Source organism: Microtus oregoni, unplaced genomic scaffold, assembly GCF_018167655.1.
Source record: "Microtus oregoni isolate MIOR12 unplaced genomic scaffold, Mior012 000018F_ref0000195, whole genome shotgun sequence".
NCBI lineage: Eukaryota > Metazoa > Chordata > Mammalia > Rodentia > Cricetidae > Microtus > Microtus oregoni.
The window spans coordinates 17,049,574-17,070,745 of NW_024543077.1; the positions used below are offsets into that span (position 1 = coordinate 17,049,574).

Below are 21,172 nucleotides of genomic sequence, written 5' to 3' on the forward strand. Positions count from 1 at the left end.
AAAAAATTCTGAGTAGTAAAAAAAAAAAAGTTGAGTTTTTTAGCTCTTATTATATTTGAAATAATTACCAATATGTGTAATATGTTACTGTAAGGAGATTTTATTTTGCATTATCAAATACTAATAACATCTCTTTTATGCTTTCTAATATGAAATTCAAACATTCTTAATTTCTGATGCTATTGATTCATACAAGGTGGTATGAAAATGGTCTCTCACAGAATTCCATTAATTGTAAAGTGAGTTTGTGTACTTGTTTTCAGCTTGCATTAATTAGAATATTTCTTAACTTCCATGAAAAATATGTCAAAAGAAATTATTCTTAATCGTTGGTTCATTTTATTGACATTTTAATATTATCTGACAAATAAAATCCGTATTCATCCATCATTCACTCATCACAGATGGCAAACATAGCCTTCTATTTTTCCTTCATTGTGATGTGCCAGATGTTTTCTTTTACCAATTTTAGTATTAATTAACAACTTATTTCAAACCACTCTTTAATGCTTTCTAGGATTTCCTTCCATAAAATTATTTTTAATTTGCTCTATTGTTTTTGCCAGCACAAGTTCTTAGAATGTTCCCGTTTCTAGTATGAAAACTTAGTTTATGTTTATGTGTGAATTACATTTGGACTAGGAGATGTGATATTAATACATTGTTTTGCAGGTAGTCACGATTGGCATTATTTATTCAAAGATGAGCTGTAATAACTATTAGTTCAAATGGACTGACATATTTAAGGCCTCTTTCATACTATTTAACTGCTGCATCTGGTTGGAACAAGCATGATGGTAAAGATCTTGCCCTTGCAGCACTGGTTGGATTAAAGGGTTCAAATGGAAGAGAGAAGTTGTGGCTGGATTTAAATGAGGACCAAACAATGTGGGGATAAACGCTGCAGGAGGCAGAGTCTGAAATGCTATATGTGATGGGTGAAAGGGGGCAGCAGGAACTAAATGCAGGGGATGTCCTAGAAAAGTAGGGTGTGCAGGGATGATGGTTGGAGCCATGGTTGGAAATGGAAGAGGGCTGAAATGTGTCTGTGGGAACGGGTGGATATGAGCCACTGGGAGGGGGCTGCCGTGTGAGCTGATGGAAGCAGAAACAGCAAAGTGCTGTAGGAAGGTGTGGTGGATGGTGGTGATGGCTGTGTGCTGGTGGACTGGAAGTGTCTGCAAAGCTGAAGGTGGAGAGAAGGCAGTGGGCCCTGCAGCAGGCACAACCCGGAGATGCTTAGACAGGAGCTGTTTCTGCATATGCTGCTGGGCCTGTAGCTGGAGGAGCTTGTACTTGTCTATTTCATCCGGAGAAAATGTTATGGGCTGATGAACTAATGGTGGGGAGAGAGACTTGGGACACCCTTCCAATTCATCTTCCACTTTGTCATGGTTCTGCGTAGTTCTGTCATAGCAAGAGTTTATATTCCCCTCTACATGATTCATAGACACGCTTACATCTTGTAAGTCTAGATTTATCCGGTCCTCTTTGGTCTCTGTTGAATCAGACACACCAGTATATCTATTAGATGGAAAAGCACCAAGGAAATGATTTGGTACTGGGTCACAGCTTTGAAGGAAAGGCTGGACTTCACGAATTGAAGATTTAGATTGCTCTTTCATTGTCTGGTTCTTTTCTCTGCTTGGAGATTGAGAGTCTGTTACTGCGTGATTTATGCCTTTGGGGAGATTGTTATCACATTCAGCATCTGTGAATACAGTAAAATTATTTTTTTGTGAGCTTCTGATTGTGTCTTTGTCAGAAGTCTTATATATTATACTGTCTTTATCATTTCTCCTTTTCCTCAGTTGTCTCCTCTCTGAAAAAGGTAAGGCTGTTCTGTTACAGCTCGGTGGTCTAGGTTGAACTGTGGGTTGTGTCTGTGAATGAATCTCTGATTCTTTTAAACAACTGTTTGAAGAAACCTCAAACTTAGTTGCTTGCTCCTGACACTTCTTGGCTTTTATTCTTTCTAAAAGACACTTTGCTGTCAGGGAAGGCCCTTCTCCATCCAAAATGTTTGACTGTGTGGTTTCTGAAGGGCCACCTCCACAGCTCCTAAGAAGGTAGTTGAGAGTCCTCCGGTTGCATGGTCTGCACTTGACTTTTCCCACATCATTAATGTGAAGGCTGGTCAAAGACTTTTGACTTCTCTTGTTTTTGTTTAAGCAGTAAGCTCTCTGTCTCAAATGCGAGCCTGATTTGCTGTGCTGAGGTCCTGGGCCATTAAAGGGTTTTTCACTATTTCTATCAAGCGAAACCTGTGAAATGGAATCACTATTAAAAACTCTTGTGGGTTTCAACCCTTCAAATTGTTGACTTTTACCCAGCTTACATCTCTCTCTGCAGTGACAGTTGCTGTGCTTCGACTGTTTTTTAGTTTTAAGTGAGTCCCATAGTTTACCACTCCTGCCTCTCTGCGCTTCTAACTGAGGACAGCTACTGCTTATTGGGACATTAGACAAGCAGAAGCAACTGTGCTTTCGGTGTTTCCACGTGTGTCTTTCAGTTGAGTCACATTCTGCTCTGCAAACGTAGAGCAAATGACTGCGGCCGGTGCCGTTGGACCGGTGACTTGAGCACGTGTTTCTCCAGCTGGCCACGTTTCTGGGAGATACATCCCGAGGTCTGGGATGGTTGCTCAGAGGTGGCTTTGGGGAAAATCTGTCATAGCTTTGTTTTCCACTTGTAGAAGCCTTGTTGCCCAGGCTGATGCTGCAGGTATTTAGACTCTCACTGATGTCCTTCTCAGGCTCACTGTGGTTCTCTGATGAACAAGGACTAAAATTCCAGGTGCACTGGCTTTGTCCTTCAACCTCTGAATGTGGTGTGCAGGGATTCCGCTTGTGTGTTTTAGTCCTAGAGAGGAGAGGCGAGCGTGAAGGCCTGTCCTGAGCATTGTTTAGAACTGTCCGTTTGTAGCTCTGCCCGTGGACATTTGAAGGTTCTTTGAATTCAGTATCATCAGCATTGTCCTTTCTCATGCCATCTTTTAGAGACAGATTAAGGTAGGCGGACGCTTCAGGACTTTTCATACCCAAGTCTCTCAGACAACCACATTCACTCATACAAGAATCAGAATCATGGTACAAATTGTATTTTTTCGGGAACTTTTCCCAATCTGGGTTAGCTACAATCATCTTTGGCTTCTGAGATTGATTATCTTGGGTTAATTTTTGCTGTTCTTTCATTAAACCTGAGACTTGACTCTCTGTTTTTCGCTTCATTTCCAAAGGCTCCTTCTCCAATTCTTTTTTTACATTCTCTGAATTATGCTCATCCTTCGTGTTGCGAGAAAGTTTGAAGTCAAAATATAGTGGATTACAGCCGTAAGATATACAAGGCTCCGTTCTGGTAAAGAACAGGAGCTCTGTAGGCCACTGTAGAGTGGTGAGTCCATCCTTGCTCTGTACGTGGAGGAAAGGCAATGGTTTGGACTTCACGTCACCTGGACACCCTTCTCTGTAAAGTCTCTGAACACCGTTGCTAACTTTGTCTGCTTCTTGTGAAGCCTTTGCTCTGGCTTCCTTTCTGGAGATAGGATTCAGATGTGTTCTGCTCTTTTGTTCCCTTGACCCTGAAGGTGAAAACTCATTCATACTTTCGCACCAATGGTTATCACTGTGTTTGCAAACATGAAGTTGACTGGAGGATTCATTTGCTTGTTGTGGGTGATTAATGCCGTTTTCTGAAGTTTCCTTTAATGTATTCCTAATTTCTTTCTCTCTGCTGGAAAGAGTAAAATTTCTTTCTGAAAGATGGAGGTTAGACCTAGAGAAAGAAGCATGAATGCCTGAAGAATCTTTCAGCATCTCATTAAGAGATTCATTTTTGTTTTGTGACATTTTAGAATTCATTGAGAAGGTGTTGTTTAGCATGCCCTCCAGATGGCTTGGTGAGATGACACCTTCTTCCTTAGTAAGGTGTGAATCGTCATTTGCAAACCTGCAACACATGCATTCCTCTACTGTTTGTTTGACTTTATAGGCGGGTGACTTGTTACACTCATGCGTGTCTTCTGTGTTCTCACTGAAAACTGAGGCTGAGGATTCTAATTTTAGATAAGCTTTTTTTGAAAATGAAAACGAAACTCCTGTCCTGTGATTTGCACTGCCGAGATCTGAAGACGTTTGTGTTATCCACCGCCTGTCTGCTTGCAGTTGTTGTCGGTTATGCGTAGCAAATCGCTGCTTGTCCATGGTGCTTCTGGGGAGGGTCTTTCCCTTGAGAAGAAGGGTGCTCTTCATGCAGGAGACCTTTCTGCCATTCTTAACAGGAAAAATTCCCTGCTGGAGCTGCTTTTCCATGGCTATCCTGGGGGCTTTGTATGCTGGTCCATTTCCAGAAACACTGTAAATAAAGTAAATATTTAAATGAGTAGGACATTAGCGTTGGAATCAAATCTACATGCAAACAACATTCCATAGTATTTCTATAGTGGGTTGCTTTAATATTTATTGGTGAACATAATTTTCTATAAAACCACCGTTTTATCATTACATACAAGACAGTATTACTGCTATATAGTTACACTGAAGTGCTCTGTTTAATTCTGTTATTTAGAAATGTAAAAAGCAATAATATGTAACTATCTTATATGAAAGCTTCAAAACAAACGGAAATAAGAGCATTTATATCACAATATAGTCTGTAGAACCTATGATCTTTGCAAATAGAGCTTTAACATGTTTCATGCTCTTCTAAACAGCACCTTCACATTCGGTAAGAAATTGAAATCTGCGGAGTGGAAAAAGAGTTTAATTTGATTTTTCAGCATCGTTAGCATTCACTGTTTAACCCTTCAATATCAAAGGTCTTTCCGGTTCACTTCTGCTGAAGTAAGGAGCTTTTGTCCTTACTTTTGTCAGCAGCTAGAGAGCCCAGCAGCAGGCAGTGGTGTGTTCAGGCAGGCTCAGCATTCCCAGGGCATTCCCCAGGATTTTACCGTTGTGTCTCTTGCTTCTTCCTCACCACAACAACTTTATGCCAATTGTGTATACTTTGTCTTTTGAGGTTTTCCACGATTGTTGATTTAGCTAAAGTTCGTTAGTGATTCAAAAAGAAAGCAGAAAATAAACATACAGAGGCTAGGAACTTTTAAGATAAAATTAGTGTCTTCACACTTTCTCAGTTACCTCTTTCCAGCAGTGATGCTGATGCTGACTGAGGAAAAGCAATGCTAGTTCATCACTTCTTCAATATCTTATTTGAAATGGCATTCAGTTGCTAGTTCTTTGTCCATGTGCCTGGACCAATGTCTATCCTGCTTTCTATCTTAGACTTTCATTGTGACGCATTTGTTTCTTGACTATAAAATATTAAAATGGATGTCCTTAAAACACATCACTTAAATTTTGAAGTATTAACTGTCCTTCAGTTTTCAATGCTTAGCATCACCCACCCACACAAAAATGCAGCTTGCAGACGTCCTCACAGAATCTTCCTTTCGCAGAATCTTCCTTTCGCAGAATCTTCCTTTCGCCGCAGAGACTATCGCAGAAATCCACACCTGGTCTAAATTTAGAGAACAAGTGACTGTGGGTTATCAAACTCACCTTGGTACACCTATAGTACAACCTACACTCAAGAAAAATCACAGAAGCAGGAGTATAGATTGCAGGAGCCAGAGGATCAGAGAGCCTGCTGTGGGATACTGTTGTAGAAGGTCACTTGTTTGTTCCCGGCTGCTCAGCCCCAAAATAACCACACAGAAACTGTATTAATTGCAATACTGTTCAGCCAATAGCTTAAGTATATTTCTGGCTAACTCATATCCTAAACTAACCCATCTCCATTTATCTCCATGTGGGATAAATTTCCATCCAGTGTCTGTCTCCAGTGGTGGCTACGTGGCTTCGCCTGACTCTGCCTTCTTTCTCCCAGCATTCAATTTAATTTTCTCTGCCTAACTCTACTCTATCCTATGACAGACCAAGGCAGATTCTTGAATCACTAACCAATCATTTTCACAGCACACAGAGGGGAATTCCACTTCACCTCCCCTTTCTATTTAAGTAAAAAGAAAGGTTTTAACTTTAACATAGTAAAATTACATATAACAAGATAGGTATCAGGCAAGAGTTATAGTTACAATATTTATATCTACTTTATCTTTAATTATAACTAAGGAAAATTGTAATTATAACTATCTATACTTAACTCCATCAAAGACTCCAGGAGTATATAATATTACCTAAGTAAATAGGAAGTGCATTGCAAGCAAGTTCCAAAACTCTAGAATTGACAGAGACATCTTGCTGCTTGGAAAATCACCCAAAGTTCTTCTGTACGGTAGTGGCATCCATCTTCAGCCTATAGGCCCATAGTGTCTGGCAGACTTTTCCATGAAGCAGGGATTTTTAAAGACAGTTCTGCCTATATTGGCAGTGCCAGTCACTTTCTGCTGTGTCCTGCAGAATGTCTCACAGACTCTTTCATGAAGCAGAAACCCCGAACGACTGTCTCACCTTCTTTAGGCAACTTCAGCAGTCATCTCTCCATGGGTCCTGCATGTCCAGCTCACATAGCATAACATCAAGTAGTCCAGGCAAGAGCAGTTTCTTGTTCAAATGGCTAGTAAACTCCATAAGAAGTCTCTTCAATGCCCATCTTCCTCTTGAAGTTATTGGTGTTTCCAGGAGCAGATGTGTCTTGTTATTAAAACATTTTAAAAACCATATTCTGAAGGTCTCTGAAAGATTTAAAGTCTCTGAAAGATTTGAAGAATACCTATCTAACTGAAATATAGCTCTGTATTTCCAGAAAACCTAACTGTCTATAAACTTGATTATTATAGATGACTATTTATTAACCTATATTTCTTAATTTTTAAATGAGCTACACAAACACAATATCTTAATCAAGATCAGAAACACACACACACACACACACGCACACACACATACACATATATATATATATATATATGAACAAAATTGAGCTTAAATTTGTATCAACAAACCAAGATCCATACCAATGCAAATCTCTATAGCACATCCCTTTTTATAAACAATCATTTAGGGAATTTGTTGTTCTCTCCAAACTGCTTCTTGCTTTTTGCTGAGTGAAATAATTTTTGTAGAAGTGTTCACAATGATCTTTCAGGGTTTGGGTCCATCAAACTACTATAGCCTAGAATAAATCCATAGGTTCTCATCCTCTGTGGAAACAAAAGAAGAACCTCTTTTCAAAAGCAACATATCCTTACACCCAAATTTTGAAGACAAATACCTTTAAGGTATGTATGTTGGTTACTTAGCTCCTTCACAGTCAAAAAGTTCAAAGAAAACACATTAATATACATAATCCAGACTCTCTGTGTATATTCCATCTTTATGCGGGTTATTTTTCTTACTCTATTACTTTTTCTACAAGTTTAATATTTATTATCTTTACTCATTTAATCTATGACTTTCTGTATTATATTACACTTACTGTCTCTATACTCTTTTTCTTCTATCTCCCAAGCCTATGTACATTTTTAAAACACACTGTGTCTCATTTAGAGGTCTTTTATGTCTGAATCTGTCTTCATTGTGTATCTGTAATCCGTTTCTGACCAGGATGGCTTCTTAAAATGCTAAGTCCTTCTTAAAAACCTAAGCGGCAGCATTGCTAGGGCAAATAAGGCCCTGCTTGCTTGCTCTGCCCAGTCTAGCATGACACAGCTGTTTACTGCCTCTGAGAGCCATGTACATTGCTCCATTTTTAGACACAGGGCAGGTCTATGCTGCCATTAAGCAAGTTTTATCACTCTGCTCACAGAACCCATTTAAATGCTACATAGCTGGATCTCCCGAAAGAGCCAGAGTTCATGCTGGCAGCACGGTCCAGGAAGCCACCTTTTTAAAACCCTGGTTGTTTTTCTGGTACTGCAGAATCAGAAAAACCTCTCTTAAAAGAACTGCAGCTTTAAGTCCTGCTTACTCTGTTTTGTTTTGTATTGTTTTGTTGTTTTTTTTGTTGGGTTTTTTTTTTTTTTTTTTTTTTTTTTTTTTTTTTTTTTTTGTGCCTAGAATTTCTTTCCAAACTCTCTCAGGTTTTAAGTGAATTTTACTTGGCCATGTTGGTGCCTATTTGTTGTATAAATGTTGTACAAAATGTTGGCCTTCTACAACAGGATACTGTGCTCTAGAAATGACAGAGAAACTGTTTCCAACAAATCTCAACAATATGGCTGCACAAATAACCCTTATATAATGACAGCAGTTGACATGTCAATATGAATGGGGAAATTGGACAAGACTCTACCTTAGATAAAACAGTACAGGCCATCAGTGACTTCTGCAAAGAGAGAATCTGTTTTCTGAAAGGAAAACTCCCCTGGCATGTTATCCATGCCGAGTCATCAGTCTTAAACATAAGGAGTCTTAATGTACTCAGCATACATACTGGTACTCTACTGCCTGTCATCTTTTGCTTTAGTTGAAAGATAATTTTTGGATTCACCTTCTTATTTAGCTTCTCTAGGAACATGAATTATAAGCTCAATGTCCTTTATTTATGGCTAGAAACCAAATATGAGTGAGTACATCCCATGTTCCTCTTTTTGGGTCTGGCTTACCTCACTCAGGATAGTGTTTTCTATTTCCATCCATTTGTATGCAAAATTCAAGAAGTCCTTGTTTTTTACTGCTGAGTAATACTCTAATATGTATATATTCCATACTTTCTTCATCCATTCTTCCATTGAAGGGCATCTAGGTTGTTTCCAGGTTCTGGCTATTACAAACAATGCTGCCATGAACATAGTTGAGCATATACTTTTGTTGTATGATAGGGCCTCTCTGTTCCTAGAGAAGCTAAATAAGAAGGTGAATCCAAAGACAAACACATAGGCATCCTCAGGAATATTAACCTTCATCAGGCGATGAAAGGAGACAGAGACAGAGACCCACACGGGAGCACCGGACAGAAATCTCAAGGTCCAAATCAGGAGCAGAAGGAGACGGAGCACGAGCAAGGAACTCAGGACCACGAGGGGTGCACCCACACACTAAGACAATGGGGATGTTCTATTGGGATCTCACCAAGGCCAGCTGGCCTAGGTCTGAAAAAGCATGGGATAAATCCGGACTAGCTGAACATAGCGGACAATGAGGAATACTGAGAATTCAAGAACAATTGCAGTGGGTTTTTGATCCTACTGCACGTACTGGCTTTGTGGGAGCCTAGGCAGTTTGAATGCTCACCTTACGAGACCTGGATAGAGGTGGGCAGTCCTTGGGCTTCCCACAGGTCAGGGAACCCTGATTGCTCTTCGAGCAGATGAGGGAGGGGGAATTGATCGGGGGAGGGGGAGGGAAATGGGAAGTGGTTGTGGGGACGAGGCAGAAATCCTTAATAAATAAATAAATTTAATAAAAAAAAAAAAAAAAAAAAAAAAAAAAAAAAAAAGAAAGATAATTTTTGGTATTCAAAGTTTCCTTTACTGACATTATTTTGTTTTTATAGTATTAGAACCTTTTATTTTCTCCACTCTTGTGGATTTTCAGTTACAAACAATAATTTTAGCCATTATTTATTTCACAATTTTGTGAGATTGTCATTCTCATGAATGGGTGGATAAAGTATATTCCATTATTGTCTGGAAATGAAATTTAGGAATTTTATGAAACAGTGACTTTTCTTGAATTTTTTTTTATGGAACAACTTTCCATCCCTGACACAATAATCCTCTTGTTTTGATAACATCATCACACTTTTCCAAATGGTGTATGTAATGTTTTTAGTAGGGAGAAGTATGAAACACAACATTTGGGCTATGGAATTTTATTCCAACACAAAGAAAAGTCCCAAAGGGTTTGTTGAAGTTTTATTGCAACCTGGACAAAGAAAGACAAGGAACAACATTGTGACTGAATATTTTTCTTGGTGACAGATAGCTCTCTATATTTGTTCTATTTTTTTTTTATTAAGCAGTATCCATGTTATCTAATTGATAAGTTTGCTTCTTCTGGAAAGTCAATCAATTTTCTGTCACTGGTATTATGCTCTAGAGAAAGTATTCAAATGCTAAGGAGGGAATATTAGCATTTCTTCTTCCGGATTTCAATAAAATGTACATATTTTAGTATTTTAAAATTTAATTTAAATTTCATTTAATTTTAAAATAGAAATTCAGTTAGTTGTTTGAATATGTGCGTAGAAGAATGTGGGTAGGTAGACCATGGTGCACATGAGGATGTCAAATAGACATGTGCAAATGATGTGAAATAGTTGCTATAACAAAACCCATTGACACATTTACCACACCTAATTACCTGTGTGTATATGTATGTGTGTGTGAAAAACAACTTAAGGTTATCCATCTTAGCAAATTTCAAGTAAAGACTACAATATTGCTACGTATAATCTTTAGTCTCTATATTAGATCTCAAAATTTCTATGATTGTGTGTTGGCCTCTCACTTCCCTATCTTTTCATCCCTAGCAAGGAATGCTCCTATTTCTATAATTTTTCATAGTTTAAACATTTGTTAAAACTTTCTGATTTCATCTTTGAAGCTATCTTTAGTGTCAATGATTGTAAAATAATGACTTTTATTTGCAAAACCTAGTATTTGTAATACCTAATTGTTTAACTCTTACTATTGTATTGTTCATCTCAATACTGTCCCCAGTTTCAAAAGTAACATTATAAATATAGGACTTGCTTCTATGGGAAAAATATATATTGCAACATAAAAAGGTACGTACCAAACAGAATGATATTTTTTGTGTTATATTATGTTTCTTATATGGGGAACTTCTGTTTTCAGAATCAATATCACTAACATTTTTTTTTCAAATGCTTCAAAAACACCCTTAATATTGTACTGTACTTACATTATTTTTTTTTGCATATAAGTTTATACTCAGAAGTGAGTGCCTCCCAATGCAATAGATGGTTTTACTGGAGACTCAGGCTGAATGAAGGTATCCAAGAGAAAATCAAAGCTGTCTGCCCTGTATGAAACTCATAGCCAGTTTCCAGTCAATATTTGTTTATATGTTGGATTCAAGTGTTCTCAATAGTGATAACTCATCTTTATTTTCTGCATGAAGAATCATGTTATTTGGATTGTTCTACACAGATAGCATCAGTTCCTACAGGGTTAATTGTAAGATGCTGGGAGCCGGATGCTAGTAAATATGGTAAAACGGGCACAGAAAGAAGCACTAAATACTCACGAAAGGCCTTCACGACAGGGCCAGAATTGCTTGGCTTTTCAGCAAATGTGAGTAAGACTAGTGGACAAAAGGCACATTATTCAGGAAAGGGGCCACGGTATGTTTAATTGTTATTTTTGTATCATGCATCACTCCTGCTGCAACAAAGAAAATATTTTATAACTTTAAGTTACTTCTCTGGAGCCACAAGGCTGCTTAAGCAAATAGAGCAGTTGGGTAGTAATAGAAAGGAAGAAATAATCTTCATGATTTGAAATTCTTTGTCCAAAAACTGAACACTTTTCTTTTCCAATAGGATACATTATGGCCTATAGAGTGGTTATAGTTGAATGTGTTTGGTACATAAGGTTGCCTGACAGATACCCTAACATTTTTATGTTAAAAACAATCTTATTTTACATACCAATCTCCTTTACCTCTTGTCCCTCCACACCTACCACTTTCTTCCTAACCCCACACCCACATCCGCTCTTCAGAGAGGATGATGCCTCCCATGGGGAGTCAGTAACTATCTGTCAAATCACTAGAGGCAGGACTAAGGCCTTCCCCAAGTATCTAGGCTGAGCAAGGTATCCCTCCATAGGGATACCTCAAAGAGCCAATTCAGGCACTAGGGATAAATACTGGTTCCACTGACAGTGGCCCCACAAACTTCTCAAGCCACACAACTGTCGCCCACATACAGAGGGCCTAATTCTGTCTTATGCAGGCTTTTTATCTGTAAATTTATAGTCAGTGAGCTCTCACTTGTTTGAGACAGTTGTTTCTGTAGATTTCCCCATCATGATCTTGGCCCTTTTGCTCATAATAAATGCTCCTCCCTCTCTATAACTGGACTTCAGGAGTTTTGCCCAGTGCTTAGCTATGGATCTCTATATCTGCTTCCATCAGTTACTGGATGAAGGTTCTATGATGACAATTAAGATCAGATTACATCAATCAGATTACAGGGGAAGGGCAGTTAAGGTACCCTTTTAACTGTTGCTTAGATTCTTAATTGGGGTCATCCTTGTAGATTCCTGGGGATTTCCCTGGTGCCTGGTTTCTTGCTAATCCCATAATGGCTCCTTCTATCAAGGTATCTCTTTCCTTGCTCTCCCTCTGTTCTTCAGCCAACTCGACCTTCTTGATCCCTCATATTCTCCTCCCCACTCCCTTTGTCCCCTTCCCACTCCTCTACAACTCTTACCCCTTCCACAATGCTGCCCATTATTAAGGAGTTCTTGTTTACTTTCTCTACCCTGGTGGTATCCATGTATGTCTCTCCTAGGGCTCTTCTTGTTTCCCGTCTTGGGATTGTGGACTATTGGCTGGTTATCCAATAGTTGTTTTTTGTCTAATATCTACTTATAAGTGAGTACATACTGTGTTTGACTTTCTGTAGTCTGGATTGCCTCACTCTCTGAAAATTTCAAGATGTCATTGTGTTTTACCGCTGAGTAGTACTCCATTTGTGACTGTACCACTGCCACTGGCATCAAGATTCCTCTGATCTTCTCTGATTCTTTCACTGGGGGCAGGGATGTAGATGTATAGTTACTGTCACAGTAAAGACAACCACAGTGATGCTTGGACGGTAACTCAGATGTGCTGCTGAACAAGGCAAAAATGGTCTGTGAAGATCGGTTTTGAGGATTTCTTTCTTTCCCAAGTATTGTGATTTGATCTACTGTTTCCTATACTAATCATGCAGGAACTGAAATGGGATTTGGATGTTTTCCTGTATGCTACACTAATGAACACAGGACACACTCTTCTAAGGTTATGCCAACAGGTCTGATTGGGCTAATAAAGAGCTGAATGGCCAAATGAGTCAAGAGAAAGAATAGGTGGGGCTGGCAGGCAGAGAGAATAAATAGAAGGAATGAAAGAAGAGAGAATGAGAAAGGGAGAAGAGGACTCCAGGGTCCAGCCACCCAACCAGACACAGAATGAAAAGGAGAGAAAAGATATATGAAAATAGAAAAAGATAAAATCCCAGAGGCAAAAGTTAAAGAAAAGGTGGCAAGAAATAAAAAAAAGCTAAGGCTAAGCATTTGAAAGTAGTAAAAAGCCTGTGTGTGTTTGTGTGTGTTTGTGTGTGTGTGTGTGTGTGTGTGTGTGTGTGTGTGTGTGTATTTATTTAGTAGCTGGGTGGTAGGTTCCTCAAAAGAGAGTGAAAACAACCAAAAATATTTTGGTGTTCCAAAGTGGGACTAAAAACAAAGCAAAACAAAAACTACACTGTATATAAGTAAATATTGGTTATTTGTCATTATATTTTCCAATGACCAGATTTGAAGTCTAATATTTTATGGTAATATAAATAAACTATTTACTCTTGTTATTTTATATTGTATTCCATTTAAATTCTTACAGAGCTATAAATTCGTAATTCACCAGGTTGCTGTAAACCGTATTAATTAATTATATTATTGTTATACATTATGGTTCATATTAGCACAATTCACAATCTGCAAAGTTAATTGCATTCCAGTAACAACTTTGAATCATTCAGTGGCTGCAAGCTCTTTTAAGACTGTCAATTTTCAGTTACAAGTATGTATTAGTGTAATGCTTGTTATGGTATAATTATCAATTAAAATGGCACTGTGCAGTAAATTTAACTACATTAATTATATTTTGTTTGTCTGCCAGACAATGTTAGCATCTTTTATGCCACAATCAAGTGTGAACAAGGGAATATACAGGACATGTATTTTCCACCCCAAAGGTGCATTGCTATTTATAGCTTAAAAAACTGTCATTGTGGCTGCCTGAAGCAGAACAGTGTTTGCCAGACCAGGTGTCAAAGTTAAATACATGAATACACAGCAGCTGGAACTGCAAGCAGAATCCTTGCACAAGATCAAGCCAGTCATCTTCCCAACTTGGATTGGAGAGGAGCCCATGAGGAGTTATTGATAGTTGCTGGTTACTGGGGTAGGAAGAGTGGGTTTTCTTCAGAGATCTGGGTCCTATGAAAACATCCATCCTTGTTCCAATAGATTAAAAAATGGTCCCCAAACATGTTCACAGGCAGTCCCATATAGTAAGTATTTAAACATAAATGTATATGTGTGTATAGAGGAAACACACAAAGTTGGTAAGGAAAGGTGGGAGGGGTCAGAGGACTTGGAGAGGAGGGAATGGAGGTTACATTTGATTCAACATTTATACTATAAACACATATGCATGTATGAATATTAAATAAAATATTTTAAAAGTTATTATTATAAAACTTAAATTACTGAGGAATTATGTAAGAATAAGTCAAGCTGGAACAGATGACCATTTATACAATTGGTTCTTGCATCACTTCTATAAACAGTTTAAAAAAGTTAACAGCACTGGCAAGAAAAAAATCAAATGACAAAATGAATAATTTACAAAACATTACCTATTAAGAATTTGCCTTCAAGCATGTTTGTTGATAAATGTTAATTTTATATTGTTACAGGGAACCAAATAGAGTAACTCCTGAGACTTTCCAGGAGCTGGGAGAAGCATCATGGACCATCAGACTCCTCTGCCTCTTACCATTCAGATTGCTGCCTCAGCTCAGCCAGCTGATGGAGTCGCTTAAGTGCTTTTTCTTGCTTCTTCTCATTCTTCCATGACTTGGAAGCTACATTTCGAGCGAATTCTCGTTGCTTTAATTCTTTCAATCGCTATATAAAAAATAAAACAGAAAGGATACGATGGTTAAGTAAAACAAGCTTTTCTGTCTGCAAGTCTTTATTAAACATGATCCTGAATGTAAAGGTGTCTTTTGGGATATGGAGAGTAAAAGCATTTTCTCCGAGATAAATTTAGTAGATAACTGCAGTTGTCAGCTAGGTTGTTCCTCAAAGCTTGTCAAAATAAACCTCAGAGTGTGATGCAAAGCTGGGACCCAGTCCTGGGTGGAATCACCCTGTCCACACAGCTGAGTCATTTGTGTCGGTGAGAGGGAAAACCAAATTCATGTGCCATATGCAAAGGGGGGGGGGAGGCCAGAGTTTAAGTTTTCTTACTTAGTTCCTCCCTATGAAGATGATGATGATTAAACAGACTGTGGAATGAACTTCTCTCGGTAAACTGCTTTGATTACGAAATGCTAGTTCCAGGTGGGATTTAAAAGTCAGCTCTAGTTGGAGATACAAACTAAATGCAGAGAAGGATGTGAAGAAGTGGTCAGGAATTAAAACTCAGAGTAGCGCTTTGGCCTTTCCTCATTTAAACAATCCTGAAACGATTAGTCTCTGAAACAACTGGTTTATACCCAGATTAGATGCTTCCTATTACCTGTTTTGATCTTTTTTTCAGAAACTGCCAGACAGCATACCTACTAATGTTGAATGAATTGAGAAACAGACACCATCAAATGAACATCTTGAAACTTGGGGTATAATGCAGAATTACCAGAAGATTAGCCTCTCTGAACCCACACAAGATGTTAAATAGTCTAAAATCTGTGTCTGATTTTAATTGTTCATGTAAGGTATCAAGATCCTCCTAAGGTAAGAAAAAAAATCTATATACTGTCATTAATCTGGTTGCAGAGTATTTCCTACACATAAAGCAAAGTCCAAAATCTCTAATGATCATTAGCTTCATTCACGAAAGGAATGTTGTCATGGAAGATGGTGGCTAGGTAACCATAGCTAAACTCAATCCTAAAGGACATTGACCAGCCTTTCTAAAGGAGAATACTCAAAGTACAAAGAATAAAAGGGGCATAGAATTGGCAACAGTCACAGGGAAGACAGTAGATTCAATCTAAATTCAATTTTTGTTAATACTTTGGATAGTTCTAAAAAACAGAAAAAAGAAATAGAGCAAGGAAAATAAAAGCCCCAAGAATTAAATTAAACATTTTTGTTTTCAGAAAACAAAACAAAAATCAACAAAACAGATCTATAGTTTCCAAGTACATTAGGATGTGACCAATGAATGAGATGATAGCCTTGGTTGGTTATAAGTAGAAAATCAAGTTAATAAGATCTCTATATCTGATGTTATACTTCCTCAGACTCCACATACTTTATATTCTAGGATTATAGTGAATACTTACCTTATGAAAAAAAAGAGAAATGTCAAACTAAATTAATGCATATACACAATTACATAAAATATACATATGTGTTGTTTATGAGAAAAATAAAATAGCTGAAAGTAAAAGTAAGTTTCAATATTTTAGCAAGCAAAATATTTCTTAATATTTGTTTTTATTGTTTTCTAATAAAAATATTCCATATTTATTTAATATTCGATGTTACCAGCACATAAAACTTGTATACTTGGGAAAGTTGATTCATTTATTGATATTGGTCCTTCAAGATTAGAACAGTATTTGAAACTTTGGTGTATATTTGTTTCTTCCATTAGTCCCACAATTCTAAGATACTTCATTTTTAATTAGAGAAATTATCATGTTTTCATTAAGTCTCATCTTACAATAAATAAATGCTTTAAGTTTCTCTTATGAAGTACAATTATTTTCTTTTTCACAAAGAAAGATAATTACACCCATATGACTTATAAGAAAATGCTCAGTTTCTTAGTTTTAAATAGCACACAAACACTCTTTTGAAGTCCACAAGAATAATTCAGATAGTTCCTGCTATAAAAGTGAAAAATTTTGTAGGAACAAAGAACCTGAAAAGATGAATTTTGTATAACATCTAGGTAAATTTAGCTCAGCCAGTTGTGAGTGCTCAAGCTTACCCAGAGAAAGGGAGGGAGGGAAGGACGGATGGATGAACAAACAGAAAGAGTGGGAAGGAAGTAACCATGTAAGGAACTAAGAACTAGGTCTTACCTCCCACCTAAGACCTCAAATTATTCATGTTCCAAGACAACTGCGAAAATTTATGATGAACTGAGTAAAGAACTCAGGAAACTCTTTCTCAGCGGAGTAATTATCTCTGTTGAGTACTCTATTGGACTTATCCAATACATGGTAAAAGCAAGGAATAAAAGAATAACTGATTACAAGTTCATTACCCGAATGATAGGTAATTATAAAACAAACAAACAACAAAGAAGAGAGATAACTGAACTAAAGACCTTTGGAAAAATGTCCTAAGAAAACCCATTACTCTACAAATTTCCTAAAATAAGTATACATACATATTTTAAGAGTTTAAATGGAGTTACAAAGGAATGGGGCCTGTGCACAGGGCTCTCACTAGACACAACAGGCTAACAAATAGTTAATATAGAACTCTATATCCAAAGAAAATACCTCTTTATAGATAGGTAAAATATAGAGATATTCAAACGTGCAAAACTGAAAGAATCCATTACATTGAGACATTAATAACAAGTAGTAACAGGTATCATGAAGTAAGGATGAATATGTCAGAAACATTTACTCCAAAAAAAAAAAAACTACAGGAAAGTAACTGTGGTGATATATACTATTCTTGTGATGGTTTCTATTATTTACACCAATAATCTTTGAGGTTTACAGAAAATATATAAATAAGAATGAGTAGCAATGGCATTCAGTCTGACAAGGTGAAATGTCAATGTACTGCTGAAATGTTGCTTCCTTATGTATGAAGCTGTGTATTACCAATCAAAATCAGACTGGTAATTTAAAGAAATGCATGATAAATTATATAACAACTATTAAACTGCTAAATTGTTTTTATGCAATTGACCAAAATGGATCTATAAAAGAATGACTAAATTTATTTAATCCAAGAAATGAAAGAAAAATAAGAAAAAACAAATAAAATAATTGCAAAGAAAATCACAAAATAACTGGAATTCAAATGTATCAACAGTTAATTAAGCAGTATAAACAACAAAATGAACAGGCATAGAGTATCAATAAAAGAGCAAGATCGTATAAACAACAGAACATTATTCTTTGCAAAGAGAATGGCATTTCATCTACATAGATGGAGAACAATGTGCAATGGAAAATAAGCCTGGCAAACAAAGGCAAAGTCTCTTCAATGTCACTCATACGTAGAATATAAAATAGGGTCCTAGAAGTTGAGCAAAGAATGATGTTTAGCAGAGTCTGAGGAGAGTTGATGTGGTGGTTTGAATCAAAATGCCCTCCATATGCTCATATATTTGAATTCTTAGTTATTAAGGAGTGGTACTACTTGGTAGGATTCCTTAAGGAGTGGTACTACTTGGTAGGATTCCTAGGTGTGTACTTACTGGGGTATGTGTGGCCCTTGATAGAGGAACTTTGTTACTGGGGGCAGGCTTTGAGATTTCAGAAGATTAAACCAGGTCCAGTGACTCTCATTTATGGCTGCTTGTAGATCCACATATAGAACTATCTGCTACTTCTTCAATGACATGTCTGCCTATATGCCATCACGCTCTAGACATGATTAAAATGGAGTAAACCTCTGAAAGTGTAAGCAAGCCCCAATTAAATGCTTTTTGTTGTAATAGTTGCTGTGCTCATGGGTGTCTCTTCACAGCAATAAAACACTGATGTCTTAAGTTTTCTATTGCTATGAAGAAAAACCATGACCATAGCAACTCATAAAGGAAAACATTTAATTGCTTATGGTTCAGAGGTTTAGTCCATTATCATCATGACAGTCCAGAGAGCATGCAGGCAGTCATGGTGCTAGAGAATGAGCTGACAGTCATACATCTTAGGCTGTAAGAAACAGGAAGTACAGGGCAGCAACAGGCTCTCCAGGGAATGTCCTAGTGAAGGCTCAGCATCAATGGTACAGCAGAGGCCAGGGGCCTCAAACCTAATGAATGAGTCTTTGTGATGAACACCTTCATGTAAAATCTATAGATAAAGGGGTTTGTGACTCACTGCATCACACTGCAGCTTCCATGACAAGATTCCCCCTTTCTTCCTTTTTTGTCCTTTTCTTCTCTTAAATGTTATTTTGTTTTATTTTTGTCAGAGTGGTAGTGATGGGTGAGATCTGGAGACATGATGTGGAGACACGAAGTGAAAGACATAAAGATTAAATAAAAAGAAAAATTAAAAAAAGAATTACTCCAGCTTTCAAGGGGTGGGGGTTAAAAAAAAGCAAATCCAGCTTCTAAAGGGAGAGAGAGAAAAAAACCAGGAAGTTAATTGGACTAGGCATAGCTTGAGCATAGGAGACCTCAAAGTCCACCCTAAATTGACACATTCCCTTCAACAAAGCCACACTTAGGTCAAGAAGGCCATATCTAAATGGCCACTCTCTATAAACATAGGGCCAATTACATTCGAACTATCACATTTCTCTCCCTGTCCTCCATAAGCTTGTGACTATAGCATAATTCGAAAAGCGTTTAGTACAACTTCAAAAATTCCCATAGTCTATCACAGTCTCAACAATGTTTTAAAGTCCAAAGTTCAACCTCTCTTCTGAGATCCATGCCATTTCTTAACTGTAATCCCCTATGAAATCAAAATATATATAAAAATCAAAAAATATACTTCCAACATATAATGGCAAAGGATAGACATTGCCATTCCAGAATGTAGAGATGGGAGCACAGTGAGGAAATACTAGACCAAAGCTAGACTGAAAACCAGCTGGACAAATTTTAAACTCTGTATCTCTATGTCTGATGTCAAAATGCTTTTCAGATCGCTAACTCCTTCCAATTTTGCTGATTGTAAAACAAGTTTTCTCTTGAGCTGTTTGCACTCTGAGTTAGTAGTTCTCCTTGACAGGTATTCCATGCCTCTGGCACATCCAACATCTTGGGGCCTCTAAAGCAACCCAGGCTTCAACTTCACAGCTTCACAAAATGGCTTCTCTACTAGGCCCACATTCAGGGACACCTCTGATTTATCCCTGGCCTCAGCAGTTTTCCCTGGTTTCTCCTTGATTCTAAATCCAGAATCATGTGGCCGAAGCTACCTTTTGTATTAGAACATGGTCTCCTGATGAATGAGGATCTTCTGTCTATGTGTTACTGTCATGGGTTAGTAAAGAAACTGCCGTGGCCTTTTTATAGGCCAGCCCTTAGGTTGGTGGAGTAAACTGAACAGAATTCTGGGAGAAAGAAAGCAGAGTCAGGCAGACACCAAGATTCTCCTTCAGGAGATGACGCTGGTTAGACTCATGCTGGTAAGCCACAACCTCGTGGTGGCATACAGATTATTAGATATGGGTTAATAAAGATGTAAGAGTTAGCCAGTAAGAGGATAGAGCTAATGGGCCAGGCAGGGTTTAAATGAATGCCATTTGTGTGTTGTTACTTCGGGTGTAAAGCTAGCCATGTGGGATCCAGGCAGATGAAAAGCAGGCCTGCTGGCCTGATCACTACAGTCTCCTTGTTTAACTGCATCTCCACCAGCTTCCTGTTTTTGATAGTTACCTTCAGTGCCTTAGGTTGGCCCTCCTGGAACTTGCTGTGTGAGACAAGACTGGCCTCAAACTCAGAAACCCACTAGATTCTGCTTTCTGTGATTAAATGCATGCACCACACCTGACTTTAAGCTTTTCTTTAATTCTCTTCACAACTTGGAAACTTAGCTGAGTGGGGTAAGCCCTGAGGTCAACACCCCCCTTATTCCATTTCTTAAGCTGTTTATCTTCTTGAATACGGGACTTCTTTTTACTTTCTGATGCTCCTTTTCTTCTCAAATTGTACATACTGAATTTTTCCTTGCTCAGTTTTTTTTCCTTTTCACTATAATTATTTATTAGATGTAGCACTAATAACCATACAGCAGAGTTTATACTAGGCTGGTTTGAGATTCCTCTGCCAATGGAATTAATCCAAAACTCTTCAATTCAGACTTAGGCATATTTTGGACGAGGGTAAAAAGTAGCCACTTTCTTCACACTCTATCACATGAATGATCTCTAGGTTACATACTAAAACTCACCTCCTCCAAAATATCTTGAGTTGGGCCTCCATAGTTAATCAAGGAACACTCAGAACCATGATATTTCATGCTCCTACTAATATGACCCATTAAGCAGTACTTAAAGCATTCCATTGCTTTCCTTACCCAAGTTCCCACAAAATCCATGATCAGGTCTATCACAGCAAAACCTTGCTTCCTGATACCAACTTCTGTCTTAGTCAAT

The 21,172-nt window shown here is 37.7% G+C and overlaps 1 protein-coding gene across 1 annotated transcript in view; it reads right to left on the bottom strand.

Annotated features, from left to right (window-relative positions):
• Positions 1-719: 719 nt before the first annotated feature.
• Positions 720-21,172, bottom strand: part of LOC121459091 (zinc finger protein 804B-like) — a 507,002-nt gene continuing 486,549 nt past the window's right edge. The window contains exons 3-4 of the mRNA XM_041668600.1: positions 14,694-14,824; positions 720-4,353 (exon numbers count right to left, since the gene is read on the bottom strand). Coding sequence (XP_041524534.1) covers positions 720-4,353; positions 14,694-14,824 — 3,765 coding nt within the window. The remainder of the gene's footprint in view (positions 4,354-14,693; positions 14,825-21,172) is intronic.